The sequence below is a fragment of the Tamandua tetradactyla genome, chromosome 8 (genome assembly GCF_023851605.1).
Source record: "Tamandua tetradactyla isolate mTamTet1 chromosome 8, mTamTet1.pri, whole genome shotgun sequence".
NCBI lineage: Eukaryota > Metazoa > Chordata > Mammalia > Pilosa > Myrmecophagidae > Tamandua > Tamandua tetradactyla.
In genome coordinates this window covers 19,476,592-19,491,042 of record NC_135334.1, presented here as the reverse complement: position 1 = coordinate 19,491,042, position 14,451 = coordinate 19,476,592, and the positions used below count along the sequence as shown (strand labels likewise).

General features: G+C 46.6%; 1 protein-coding gene across 1 annotated transcript in view; it reads left to right on the top strand.

Annotated features, from left to right (window-relative positions):
- TECTA (tectorin alpha) overlaps positions 1 to 14,451 on the top strand; it is a 69,038-nt gene that overhangs the window by 31,637 nt on the left and 22,950 nt on the right. Inside the window, 2 exon segments of the mRNA XM_077112644.1 lie at positions 4,367 to 4,968; positions 10,064 to 10,625. Coding sequence (XP_076968759.1) covers positions 4,367 to 4,968; positions 10,064 to 10,625 — 1,164 coding nt within the window.

Below are 14,451 nucleotides of genomic sequence, written 5' to 3'. Positions count from 1 at the left end.
TGGACTTCAGCAGGCGTTCCTCTCCCACCAAAAAGATGGGCCCTAAAAGAAAGCCCTGCCACCAATAGAATTCTATCCTCTGCATCTGTATGTCTGTCTTCCATTATATTTCTTCCTGTTTGAGTAGGTGTGCTTATTTTTTAACTTTTTATTTTGAAATCATTTCAAAATTACTGGAAAGCTGCAAGAATATCTATATACACTTTACCTAGACAAGCCTTATGTTAACATTTGCCCCATTTGTTTTATTGTTTGCTCTTCTCTCTTGTTCTCTCTCTGTAAAGACATGGATAAATATAAACCCTTTCAAAGGAATTTGCTTACATCACGCCTCTTTATCCCTAAATACTCCACCATGTATTTCCTTAGATTAAGGATATTCCCTTACGTAACTACAATATACTTACCAGACTTGGACATTTAACATGGATGAAATAACTTAATATCCATATTCCAATTTGTCGGTCGACCCAGTAATGCCTTATATGGCTTTTTTTGTAGGGGAGTGGGGTTGGGGGAGGAGTTCATATAGGATCTAGTCAGGATCGCATGCTGCATTTAGGTGAAATGTCTCTTTAGTCTCCTTTACTCTGGAACAGTTTCCTAGCTTGCTTTGTCTTTAATGACACTACTGTCTTTGAGGAATATAGCCACCCTCCTTCGAAATATGATGTCCATCCATTTGAATTTGGTGCTTCTCGTGATTAGATTCAGGTTTTGAATCTAACTCACCTGGTCAAGAGGCTGTTGACTTTCTCTACAGGATAGTCCTTATCTTGTTCCCTTGCAATTAACAAGCAGGTTGTGGAGGAGATACTTTAAGACCACGAAAATATCCTGCTCCTCATGGAAACTTCCCTCGTAGACATGGTGCCCACCAATGATTTTGCCTGTATCAGTCTTAACCATAATGGTTGTAAAATGATGGTTTCCCAATCCAGCACTCAGAGCCCTCCCTTCTCCCCATCATCTCTATCTCTCTATCTAATCATCAACATGGATTTATAGATTCCTATTTTTATCATGGTTTATTTTGTAAAGATTAACTTTTTTTTTTTTTCCTGACTCTGTCTCCTTTATTGAGGCTGCCCTCGGCCTCAGTTTCCACACCTGAGAAGACGCGGGACCCAGCCCGGAAATGCCCGGGAGGGCGGTACCAGGCCAGGGGCGGCGCCACCGTATTAACTTTTTTGGTATTAAAATTATTTCAGATTTGCCTGTGGCAGGCCTTTCAAGCTGGCCCCTGTGTCCTTTTGGCATGCCTCGTTCATTTTTTTTTTAAACACTCTCTTATCTTCCGGAATAACAAGATGCTTCACATTCACCTTTTATCTTCCCTGGCCCAGTCTGGATTCAGCCATTTCTCCAAGATGCCCTGACTTCTTTTGGTGGGAGATGTTATTAGAAGCCAAGATCTGAGTGTGGTATACTCATTGCTATTGAAATGCCTTTGCTTTGCCTCGATGCTTTTTCAATGGACAGAGCCAAGAACTACACACACACACACTCGTGCGTGCACACCTATGCATACTTGTCTTGCCTTAGTTTTAAAAGCTCTTAGCTTGGGAAGTCAGAGAAGCATGTGGAGGGCTTGGTGGCTGTCATTTCAGGGAAGGGTGGTTATGGCCCTGGAAGCTTTAGCCACACTCAGGAAGAACTTCTTCCTGCTGGAGGGCCCCATGCTCTTTACTTTTTGAGCCCAAATTTCAGTCATGGCTCCTGACCCTGCAAGGGTGGCATCTTCAGGTATGAGGTGGTTCATAGGGGAGGAGAGGAGAGGGGCTGTTGAAGTACACCCAGCAAAACTGATCAAGAGGCAGAGAATACACCCACAAAAATGGAGCAGATGCTAAGAATCAGCAAGCTGGAATTCAGGGAGCATAAAGCCATCTACGGGAGGAGAGAGGGCCCAGCATTTCTCTTGATCACCACATCTAGTGAACGCTTATAATACTTTCCCAAAACTTTCTGTTTAGCCCATCTCCCAGCTTTCTCTTCTGTCCTGTCTCCAGCTTGCTGAACGTGATTCCTGTTCCTCCTCCATTCCCAGCTGTCTTAGTTGTGTTTCGGTCACAACACAGGATCACCGAGCAGCCTCCATACCAAATCCATTTTGTTGCCAGGCCGTGTCAGTGCCAACCTTTTAGGCTACTGACTCCTAGCTGGCAGGCAATGTTTCTGGACTGTTTTTGTACCGCGCCGACCACAGTTTGGCAGCAGTGTGAGCACCAAGCAATAGCCTCCTGATGGTGCTGATTACCTCTCTTCCTTCGTGCAATAGCTGCTGAAAATAGCTCCTCACCATTCCTCTGCTGGACCAGCAGAACTGGAGGAAGCTCTTATAAGTGCCTTTTTTTGGAGAGAGATGTGGGTAGAAGCCACGCAGAGCATGGCTTCCTCAGGCGAAGGGCCAGGGCTTAGACTTAAATCAACCCCCAGCATGCCTCATCCAGACCTTATGTGTGGGTCTGGGGAGAGGGACTTAGAACCTTCGCATTTGTTTAAGCAAGTCTCCAGGTCCTAAGGGATTGATTTGGTTGGGGGGTCTTGGCATGGGCAACAGCTACAAATCAGAATTCAATCTTCTTTGAACCTAGAGAGAGACAATCACTGTCTCTCTGTTCAGACATTTTTAACCCACCCTCTTGCTGGCAGAGTCAGGCTGTCCAATTAAGCAATTTTGCAGAAGCATTTGAGGGGCTGGGGGATGTTTTATTACTCTATGTCTGTATGTTCCAGACTTTCAGACAATTCAGACAACACAGTAAATCATAAAGTGAGAGCCATTTAAATAAGTCATGTTATTTGCTATTACCATAAACCTGCAGTCAGTGTTACAACATTCATAATTTAGAGAAAAATGTGAAAATCTCTCCATACAGACATATTTAATCAGTGCTGAACTAGCCTTCAACTCCAAAGCTGTATGGTGCTATAGTCAATGGGGAGGGCAGTGGGGAGTGGAGATGGTCCTTTAGCCAGAGAAAAAAAACATTTGCTTCCAGTACACAGTGCAGAACTATTGAGTTGGTACTTGTGGGCAGAGCCGTTATTGCCTTGCAATTTATTTCTCTGTAGTGTCCTTCATGTCCTTGAATTGTAAAATACTGTTAAGGGGCAATGGGAGGTCTAAGAGCCAAAGAAAGTTTTAAAGGCAAGATCTTTTTCTCCCACGAGACGGGGGGAGATCAGAGCTCTAGACTTCACAGACTTGAAGGAAGATTTCTTCTGCACTCTTGGGATCTGTCCTTGCCCTTGAAAATGTTGACAAACCAAAGTAATAGAAATGGGAGGCAGGTGGCCCGCACGCGTGAGCAACACGTGATGTTATAAATTGGTGTGCTGGGCTTTTTAACTCCGAAACTTGGTGTATCGAGAAAGGATTCCTGATGGAAGTTCTATTTGAAATGACCCCTTAAAGATGGGTAGGATTGATTTGGCTTTGTGGAAGGACATTCCAGGCAGGGGAAAGAGTGTGGAGAAGACAAGGAGGCAGAGCTGAGCCTGGCCCAAGCAGAGGGTGGGGAGGGGATGGAGGAGGATACAGGGCACCCATGGCAAAGAAATGGAAGACAAAAGAAAAGATGATGAAACAAGTCAGAGAGTAAAAATACTTGCATAAAGCCTGGGAAAATCTGGTAAATCTAAAAGAGGAAAGGACACAAAGTCATTGAGCCTCTACCACGGGATTATTAATCTTCAAAGCAACCCTGCTAGGTATCTTCCTTATCTTAGGAAAGAAAGAAACTGGAGCCCAGACTCATTAACTAACATGTCAAAGATTCGTGGCATCCCCGGGCCTCCCTGGGCCCAAAGCAGGTGCTCTCCCCAGTACATCCCCCTGACTCTCCAGAACTCTAAGTTTAGAGTCCAGAGACCTTCATTCAAATCCCAATTTTGCTACTTATTAGCTGGATTAAGTTAAGTCACTGCACTTCACTTTCCTCCTTTCTAAGACAGGGATAGCAGGACCAACATTACTCTCCATGTTGCTGAGATAAGGTGGGCAAAAGTGCCAAGGATGATGCCTAGCAGGTGGCAGGTGCCTGATGCATGCTCACAGAGTGGAATCCACTCTGTGCAAAGCTAAGTGCACTGGAGGAGCACGTGGTGAGGGGCTCGCTGGGCCTCTGATGGCCCTGATGGAGGATGACAGTGACACCAATCGCGTATCATTCATGTGCCCCTATGCTGTACAAACAGGAGCATGTATGCATGTGCAGACATACGCACTCACAGATACACACACACACAAGGCATACCCATGCACACTCATGCATGTGGATGTGCACATGCACCCCCACACACTCCCATCTCTGACTTCTGTTCCTTTCTCAAGCCTGCCTTCTCTCTTGCCCACCCTCAGCTCTGGAGTGCCCTGAGAACAGCCATTTTGAGGAGTGCATGACGTGTATGGAGACCTGTGAGACCCTGACGCTGGGCCCCATCTGTGTGGATAGCTGCTCCGAGGGGTGTCAGTGTGACGAGGGCTACGCCCTGCAGGACAGCCAGTGTGTCACCCGGAGCGAATGTGGCTGCAACTTCGAGGGCCACCAACTTGCCACCAATGAGACCTTCTGGGTGGACCTGGACTGCCAGCTCTTCTGCTACTGCAACGGCACCAACAACAGTGTCTACTGCGAGACCCTCCCCTGCAAGGATGACGAATACTGCCTGGAGGAGGGCGGCCTGTACTACTGCCAGGCCCGCACCGATGCCTCCTGCATCGTCTCAGGCTACGGCCACTACCTGACCTTCGATGGCTACCCCTTTGACTTCCAGACCAGCTGCCCCCTCATCCTGTGCACCCCGGGAAACAGGCTGAGCTCAGACACTTTCCCCAAGTTCATTGTCATGGCCAAGAATGAGGACCGTGACCCATCGCTGGCCTTGTGGGTCAAGCAGGTGGACGTGACTGTGTTTGGCTACAGCATCGTGATCCACCGCGCCTACAAGCACACCGTGCTGGTGAGTATCTCAGGCCGGACCTCCAGGAGTGAGGCACAGGGTCCCGTGTCAACTTACCAGGCTGGAACTCAATCGGGTTGCCCCTGAGTCCAAGGAAAAACCGTGAGCTATTAGAGCAGAGTTTCCTGGTAACTTTCTATCACATTATGTTGCAGAGAAGGAAACCTAGGCTCAGAGAGAAAAATGATTTGCCCCAGTCACAGGCACCTAATTAGAAGCAGAGCTAGCTCTAGAAATGGTGCCTTTTATTCTGCAGCAGAATACACTGGAGAGAGCACAGACTTTGGAGAGCCCAGACCTTGGTTTGAGTTCTAGCTGGGCTACTGCAGTGTGGCCTTGGGCAGTCATTTAACCTCCTAGCTCAGTCACTTCATCTATAAAAGAGAGCTCATGCCTTGCACAGGTGAGGCATCTAGAAGTTCACCTGTAAACGCTACTGTTGTCCTAATCCACCTCCTCCCTTTTCCCTCTGCCTCTTCCATTCTTCACTGTTATTCCTGCAGAATCACGGATCCTCACTGAAGCCCTCAGAAACTCTCCAACACTCTCTTTACCCACCTGGACCTTCAGTTCCTTCTTCATGCCCCTTTCTACTCTTTCAGCCAAAGAGAATTCCCTCTGTCCTCGAAGACACATGCAAAACAGGGCTGAGGAGTGCCATGGAGTCCCTGCCGTCCAGCCTGAGCACACCATTCTTAGCAGGTCCATCCGTTCCTCAGCCAATGCCTGGCTCTGAACATAAAACACTAGCAAGCGAGCCATCTGCCTCTGTCTTCAACTTTTTGGGTGAGCTGATTTAGGGTGTTAGCCTTCATGCCATTATTCTCACAAGTCCATGTCATAATTTATCATCTCTAAAGGGACTGTTTCATCTTGCATACATGCTCTTTAAAAACCTAGGATGTTATTAAAGAGTTCCCTGGGCAGTGACACTGATTTCTGTCCTTCCTTGGGACTTCCTTAACACCATTCTCTCCCAAAGAGGCTCCTAAGCTTCTTGAACTGTTTTTTCTTTCACATGCATTGGGAAATCTGCCTTCTTGGCACCTAAGGTCCTGTTCCGCTAGGTCCATCGTTCCTCTTCTTGAATATCATGACTCTCTGTGTTTCTCATAACAGTTGGTTCCTGTAACCATTATTGCATTAGCTGTGCTGTATTTTTTCATGAGGTATATGTCTAACTCCCTTAATATTAATCACGGACTTTTCAAGGGAAAGAGCCATTCATAATTCATCCTCATGTGTGCACATAGTATATGCAAAACATTTTGCCAAATAATACATAAGTGAGATGACATCGTAACCCCTTTCTTCCAAGGTCCTGTCATTTTCGTTTTGCTGCTGGTCACTTCTGCAGCTATCTTAGAGATTAAATTGCCTTCATAGCAAATTAGGAATGAATCAAATGTTTTGTTTTTTAGCCTCATAAGATTTCCCACAGGTGTCTGGACCACTGAAGATGCCCATGAGAATAACTTTCCTCCATTCGATTAACAGCATATGTGTTCAAACTAATCTGTCAATCATTTTGTCCATGTGGCTTGCATCATTGTTGGCCTTTTCTCCTTTTAGCCTCATCTGATGTATTTCCACTCTTAGATTCGTAAATTTGCAGTTACATATCCCCTTGACATTCAATGCTCTTTCCCCTTTCTATCTTAACAGGTTTTTTTTTTTCTTTTAAAATATAATCTGTTCATAGGTAATGCCTATGTGGTTTATTATGAAATACCATTTTCTGCCTTGGGTTTCCTGCTCTGAGCATTTACCTGTATAGATATCTGATGCTACATGTGCTGTTTTCTGACCTTTCCCCGAATATTTTCAAATAGAAATCATCAGATCCCTATGCACACTTATTCTTTTTGTGATGCTATCCTTTCTCTCTCCTTCCTAGTCACTGCTTTCCACGCTGGGTGTTTCTCTCCCTTCCCTTCCTCGTTAGGAAGATCAGTTCACCTTCCAAGTTAGCATCCCCCTTCAGTCTCGTAAGAGGCTCTCGTGGCTAGAGTCAAACCGTAAGACCATGCGGTCAGTGGCTTCCTCACAGGAGATGGAGAGGGAGCAAGTAATTAGAGAGTACTGAGCATCACGGAGGACAGACCCCTTGCCAGGACCCTTCTTTCTATGCTATCCAGATGCCCTCAGTGCTCGAGCTGGGAGCAGAATAAGTAGCTTTCAAATTGCTGACAGGAAGACAAAGTTCAGGATGCACTGGAGATGCTTTCCTTTGGGGGCCTAGGGGAGAGATTTAGCAATCACTTTGAATTATTAATATGCATGACAGGATCTGCTTATTCAGTGATTTGCATTTGTTTTTCCCATGATGTTATTATTAGTCACTAACTCTCCCCAAACCTTGGGAATAATGGCTGTGAGAATGACACTGTGAACTGAAGTGTAGGGCAGAATGCAGCCAGAGCCACAGGTCATTGCTGGGGCACTCGGCAACAGGGGGTGACATAGCAGTGATTCCTTGGGACACAGGGTCCCTCTAGGACCCTGCCCTAAGCAGCACCATAGGGTGTGGGAAATCCATGAAGACAAGGGCAAACAGAAATCAATATGCCAGCCTTCTAGCAGGGCAGGATACAGGGTTGCGTGAGAGAAAGTGAGCTGCTCCCGAGTACAATGCAGGAGCCACGACTCAGTCTTCTCAGCCCAGCACTCGACAGAGACAGCCTCTCTCTTGCCATCTCCCTCCAGGACCAGTCCAGAGTCCAGTGGTCCAGGCCAAGGGGGAGGTTTGCAGGAGCTTCCTGGCCTGTCTCCTGTGTCTTCACCACCTATTGCCAGTGCTGTGGCCAGGAGGGAAGGGTGAGGTTTTGAGCCTCACTCTAGCTGTTCAGTTTGACAAGCTTGTACTGACACCTCTCCTGAATCAGACCCTGGGGCGTAAGAATGAATCAAAATACAGCTTCTATCCTAAGAGAACTCAGAGTCTAGGAGGAGAGACCGCATTTTAACAAGTCATGCCCATGTAACATGAAGTGCTACAAGAAATGTACATACAGTGTTCTGAGAAATGATCACGGCGATGACTATACAACGATGTGATGATACTGTGAGCCATTGATTGCACACCAAGTATGGAATGTTCATGCATTAAGAATGTTCGTGTGTATGTTGATTGATTTTATTAATAAAAACTTAACAAAAGAAAGAAATTTACATACAGAAGGGCTGTGAGGAGGGCACAGGGAGAGGTTGCCTGAGCCAGCCTGGGGGGCTTCAGGGAAGGTTTCCTGGAGGAGACGGCGCAGAGCTGAGGCCTGAAGGAGCACATCGGACAGGCTGAGGATGAGGGAAGGGTATTTTAAGAAGAGGAAACATCAGTGACTAGTCCAGAGGGGTACCAAAGGGAGGGGTTTGAGGAGACTTCCGAACAGTTCCTACCAGGAGACATAAAGCAGGAGGCTGCGAGTGGCGGCCATAGAGGCTGTTGAAGCAGACCTGGGCCAGGGGTTCAAAGGAAAACTCTCTACTCAAAGTCTAACCTGCAGCCTCATTTCTCATACTTAGACATTTTGGTACCTTTCCCACACTCATCCCCTTTCGTCTGTGCTTTTTCTCTTCCTCCTCCGCAGCTGCCTCCTCCACCATCGAGCTCCGTTTCCATACCAACCTCTCCCTCTCTCCCTGACCCCTTCTTCATCCCTCTCTCTCTCTATCTCCACTTCTCACACACGGAGAGAACCGGGGCAGGTACCGCAGGATGGAGGGGGGATACCCGGGGCTTCAGAGTGGAGAGAAGCCGAGCCCACCTGCGTGAGTTGGGGAGGGGCGCCATTCTTTTCTCAGGGTTCTCCTTGGCAATGACAGAATTCACAAGCCTTTTAGCTTCAGTTCACTTATATCACAATATTGGAACACGGGCGACAAGTAAAGAGATTCTTCAAGAGTCAAGACGATGAGACTCAGAGCTGAGGCAGTGGCAGTGGGTGAGGGAGGCGAGAGACTAAGGCAGTCAGGAGGGAAGGTGTTGCTGCTTAGAGAGCAACCTTAGTACACCCCACAGAAGCAGCCCTCTACTTCTCCCAGGTGAAACACCAGCTCTCCTCTTTGCCCTCGCTGCAGTTCTCAAAGTGGCTGAGTGGGGAACCTCTTCTTTGCACTGGGTACTAACCCAGTGATGGTCTATAGGATTTGACACCTCTGAATCAAAATATTTCAAGGGCAGTTCCAGAGTTCAGCACTAGGGGACTTTCCTGTTGTCTGAATGTAAAATAGATGGGAGGAAACACACGAGGAAACACGCATCAAGTGCCTTCTCTGAGCGAGGCATTGTGCTGGGCTCCAGCTGACAGCGAGGAGAAGGTAGCTGTAAGCTCCATGAAACTTGGTTCCTGCCCTCAAGGTGCTCTTCAATCCTGTGGGAGAGATAGAAATGTACATAGCCAACCCTAACCTGAGGCCGGCCGGGATGTGTGCTTCAACAGTGCAACTGAACACATAATGAGCTTGGCTCAAGGTAGAGATGAACACAAGAGAAGTAGAAATCATGCTCTTCAGCTGCCAAGATGAGGGACTGATTAATTCTGACCACAAGCTGGGAAAATCCTGCTTCACAGAAGAGGTGACATTTGCACGGGTTCTGGAGAATGAGAGGGAAGATGATGGGTTGAAGAATGGCATTCTAGAAGGGGGAACGGCAATGTCAAGTCATCCTTTCAGGGGGAAAAGAAACCCCAAAGGAATTAATAAGTTGGGACTTGCTTACAATAAATCCACAGTAGAGCTGGAAACAGAAAACACAGGAGTTCTAGGCATTTTCGTCTAGATGTTAATTGAATTCTTATTACCCTTTCATTACCTTGGAGAAAACAAGTTGAACTCCTGGGGGGAAATTATGCTATGTAAACAGAAGGCGCTGAAGTAAATAGGTGTATTAATGCACAAAAGACAGTCGTTTAAGTCAGTTCAATTCCTAATAATAACAGTTGACTGACAGTCAGAACACTAAATGCGCAGTGTTACATTCAACCTACCTAAGCCCCCCCTCTGGGACCGCCTCCGGAGCCACGGATCACCCCAAGAGCTGGGAAACTTCTGGGCCAACTGTGTTTCTCCCCTCAACCCTCTCTCTCTCTTACAGGTCAACAATGAACGGCTCTATCTGCCCCTGAAGCTGGGACAAGGGAAAATAAATATATTTTCGTTTGGCTTCCACGTGGTGGTGGAGACGGACTTCGGTCTGAAGGTGGTGTATGACTGGAAGACCTTCCTGTCCATCACTGTCCCCCGGGCCCTGCAGAACCGCACCCTCGGCCTCTGCGGCCGCTATAACGGCAGCCCCGACGACGACCTGGAGATGCCCATGGGCCTGCTGGCATCTAGCATCAGTGAGTTTGGGCAGAGCTGGGTGAAGAGGGACACCTTCTGCCAGGTGGGCTGCGGGGACCGCTGCCCTTCCTGCGCCAAGGTCGAAGGTTTCTCCAAGGTCCAGCAGCTGTGCAGCTTGATCGCCAACCAGAACGCTGGCTTCGCTAAGTGTCACAGCAAGGTCAACCCCACCTTCTTTTACAAGAACTGCCTTTTTGACTCTTGCATTGATGGGGGCGCGGTGCAGACTGCCTGCAGCTGGCTGCAGAACTACGCCAGCACCTGCCAGACCCAGGGCATCGCCGTGACCGGCTGGAGGAATTACACGTCCTGCGGTGAGTCCTTCCTTCCGTTTCCGTCCCAGCTCTTTACATCTTCTCCTCATGCTTGATCTGTGCAGGGAGGCCAGAGTTCCAACCCCACAGAATTCAGAGCAAATCAAGTGGAGCACTTTAATGATATGCACGTGGTAAGTGTGTTACCTGAAACAAGCTATGTAAGCCTCCAGGACTTCCAGAGCTTTATCTCTAAAGTGGGATTAATGCCACTTATTTTTTCACTTTGGGGATGAAGTAAGATCATGTATTAAAGCCCAGAGCCCCATGCATGATATTTGGACTCGGTGAATATTCAATAAAAAGCTGGCAAAAGAGTAATGAGTTTAGTTAGTTAATAGTCAATTCAGGAACCTCATGGGCCCATCATTGTGCCAATAATTTACATACGTTTTCCAAATAGGTTATTCAGTTTGATTCATGTATATCTTGCATCAGTTTTTGCACTTTTGAACAGAGTAGAATGTTAAGAGCATTAGAAAAGGGATTAGAGCTCCTGGATTCCAGCCTTAGCCCTGTCCTTAAAAATCTGTGTGACCTGGGAGCAATTCACTGTTCCTTCCTCGTTCTGAGTTTACCTCTTCACAGAGAAGCAATAAAACTGCTACACCATTTATGCTACAGACACCTTAGGAGGATCAAATTAGGCAATTGAATGCATAGCTTACACCACTCCTGCTAAGTGCTTTTGTGGTTATATTAATGGCTTGCTCTGAGCCAAGTCCAGTGCTAAACACTCTCTCAACATTCTCTCGTTTAATCTTCTCCATAACCCAATTAGCCAGGAGACACTGAGACTCAGAGGAGTTAAGTACCTCGCCTAAAGTCATAAAATCTCAGTGGCAAAATCAGGATTTGACCTTCAAAAGCCCCAAACCCAAAGTCTTAATCTATACACTATACTGATGAACCACGTACTGGAATAATTTGCCTGTGTTTTAGCACATCAGAATAGGAAAAGGTTGGGAAGAGAAACTGCTGTTGGTCTTTGGTCAACCTTCCTGGATCTATTTTCCCATGTCTATCTCATTAACTATAGCCAATTTCTTTTAGAAGTTCGGACTATATAAAAAAGGCTACAAATTGGTGCTGAATTCATAGAGCTCAAATAAAGGATTCAACAGAGATTCCAGAGAATAAACTTCCTTTTCCTCCTAGAAAAGGGAGATTTGAGTGAAAAGCCAGAAACGGTGTTGTGGTTTAATGTTTACAGTTAGTTCGCATTCCACATAACTGGATTCATGTAGATTGGGGAGGGAAGAAGTCTGTTGGGGGGAGGGAATGGAAGAGAAGCCAATGCCATTTCATCCAGGCTTAGTCCCTGAGTGAAGAGCCTGGGGAGGTGGGGTGGGGGGGCGTAGGGCAGTAGGGGGTGGCTGTTCAGATTAACTGGCCTCTGGTGACTAAAATAAAATAAATAAGCCTATTAAAAAAAGTCAGTTGCTGGATAAATGCCCAGAGCCTCTCTGGATTCATTGGGGTCAGCACAGTAGAGATGGAGAACTTGCCTTCCTCTAAATCAGGAAACCAGGCTCTGAACCCAGAGTCTAAAACTGGTGCAGGGTGGGGAAACCATTTTGGAAAGACAGACTCTGCCTGTTTCCTCTTGAGTCCTACTACAGGGAATTCTCCCTCTTCACCCGGAGCCGTGCCCTGTGGCTACCCCACTCTTGAGGGGTAGCTATGAAGGTGCATAGTGTATGTCAGAAAACATTGCTTCTAGCTTCAGTGAGCAGGGGATGCAGAGGGGAGAATCGCTCTGTAGAGGTGACGAATGCCAGGACACTACTTCAAATTATAGGTCTCCATTTCTGTCACTCATGGAGGGATAACGAATCGAGTCAGCAGGTCCTGTAACCTTTACCTCCACGAAAGAAGCTTCCCCTACCCCTACAGAGCTCAGTTAGGGATAAGGGAGATGAAGAAATGTTTCCTGTCCTCCTGTCCCCCTATAAGTAGCCCCTTTCTCTCACCTCCTCAGAGTTCTGTCCAGAGTTGGTTGCCTTCTTTACACATAGGCTTAGACAAATAATGGGGGCCTCTATCATGATACTCAGGGACCAGTCTGTCCTGCCTCATCCTAGCTTGGGTCCCATCCCTGCCTTAGACAAGGTGCTGAATTGCAAGTCTTAGCCAAACTGCACCCTAGCCAGGGCCAGCAGGAAGCGGAGAACCATTCCCATCCCAAGGAGGTTTGGCCTTCCCCTACCTTGGCATTTCAAGACAGGGCCAAAGATCCAAAAGAGAGAGTACCTGAGGAGATGGCGGTAATGAATGGCAAAAATAAAAGTCAAAATATGGAAAAAAATTATATACTTTCAAGAGGGCATGTGGATGGGGATGGAAGATAAGGCACGACTGGAGGCAGCTTAGTTTTCCATCTTGGATTTCAGAACCAGAAATGGCTGTGGAGACTGATTCCTAACCCAGCCGTTCAGCCTAAGATGGGTGAACCCAGAAAGCCTCACTTGAATACGGTTTTTGGCAACCTATTTGACATGACTTCCACCTCTGAGAAGTGAGGGAAGGTCTCCTTCACTCGTCCCATCTACAAAGAATTAATCCAATTAAATACCCACATGTTTGAGGTGCTTTCAGGAGCAAAAGGGGTTAAACCAGAATTGCCCACTAAGCTTGCACTTTATTAGTAACAAGGCAGAAGTCTGGTGTCTTTCAATGATATTGGCTTTTCCTATCAATGGGATAATTTATTACTCAATTACCTTATTTGTAACTACTTTGGAAAACCTCCTCACCCAAGTTGAACAAATGGGCTTAGAGGGAAAAGGGGGTGGTAAATTGTCTTAATTACTCACCCCTCTTTAAGATTCTTTCAGCCCCTTAATGGGGGACTTAAATCAGAGTAATAGATGCTGACGGTGCAGTATGAGAAGGAAATAATAAAGAATAGTCTATGTATGTGTGTATGTGTTTAATACTTATTGGCCAGGCACTATTGTAAGCGTGGTATAGGTAGAGATCCGTTTCTTCCTCACAGCTGCTCTGTAAAGTCAGGACAATTAATAGTCCCATCTAATAGACGAGGAAACTGAAGCACAGAGAAATTAAACAGCTTTCCCAAGGACCTTTGCATCTTAACAAGTACTTGATGAGGGAGATAATATCTTTACATATGGGGAAACAGGGGTTTAGAGAGGGGAAGTAACCTGCCCCAGGGGGCACTGCTAGTTAGGGGCAGAGCTGGGCGCAAGCCCAGGCCAGACTGATCCCAAATCCCACACCTGTTCTATTGCCCACAGTGTTTCTTGGGGGTACCCACTCGTCCTCCCATCTGCCCGGGGCACAAGTGCACGGTCTGTCTCCTGGCCGCAGTGAGAGAATCCTTCACAGCCATAGTGGAAACCTATGTGGGAGCCCAGTCACCATTCTGCAGTTCTCAGTCCTTCATTTGGGAAAAGGGAGAAGGAGAAAATCAGTATAAGGAATTTGAAAGTTTGTCTTCAAGAATCATATGTTTACTTAATCATCTGCTTATGTGTTCAGCACAGAAGCAGGTGTCATGGAACAGTCAAAAGTCAAAAGTATAGAGCTAAGAGTCTAGTTGGGGAAATAGGACGAAAATCCCTGAAATGGGCATCTCTAAATCAGAAGTACATCTTCCCAGATGTTAAAATGTATTGTGGAGCATCAGTAAGCAAAGCAAGTTAGAACTGGCTCATTGACAGACAGTCCAACCAGTGAAAAATGAGAAAATAGAGAAATAGGCCCAAATCCTAAACAGACATTGGTAGAAGGTAAAGTCATCATTTCAAATCATTGGGGGAAGACGTATTATTCAATAAATAATAAAAGGACAGATGGCAAA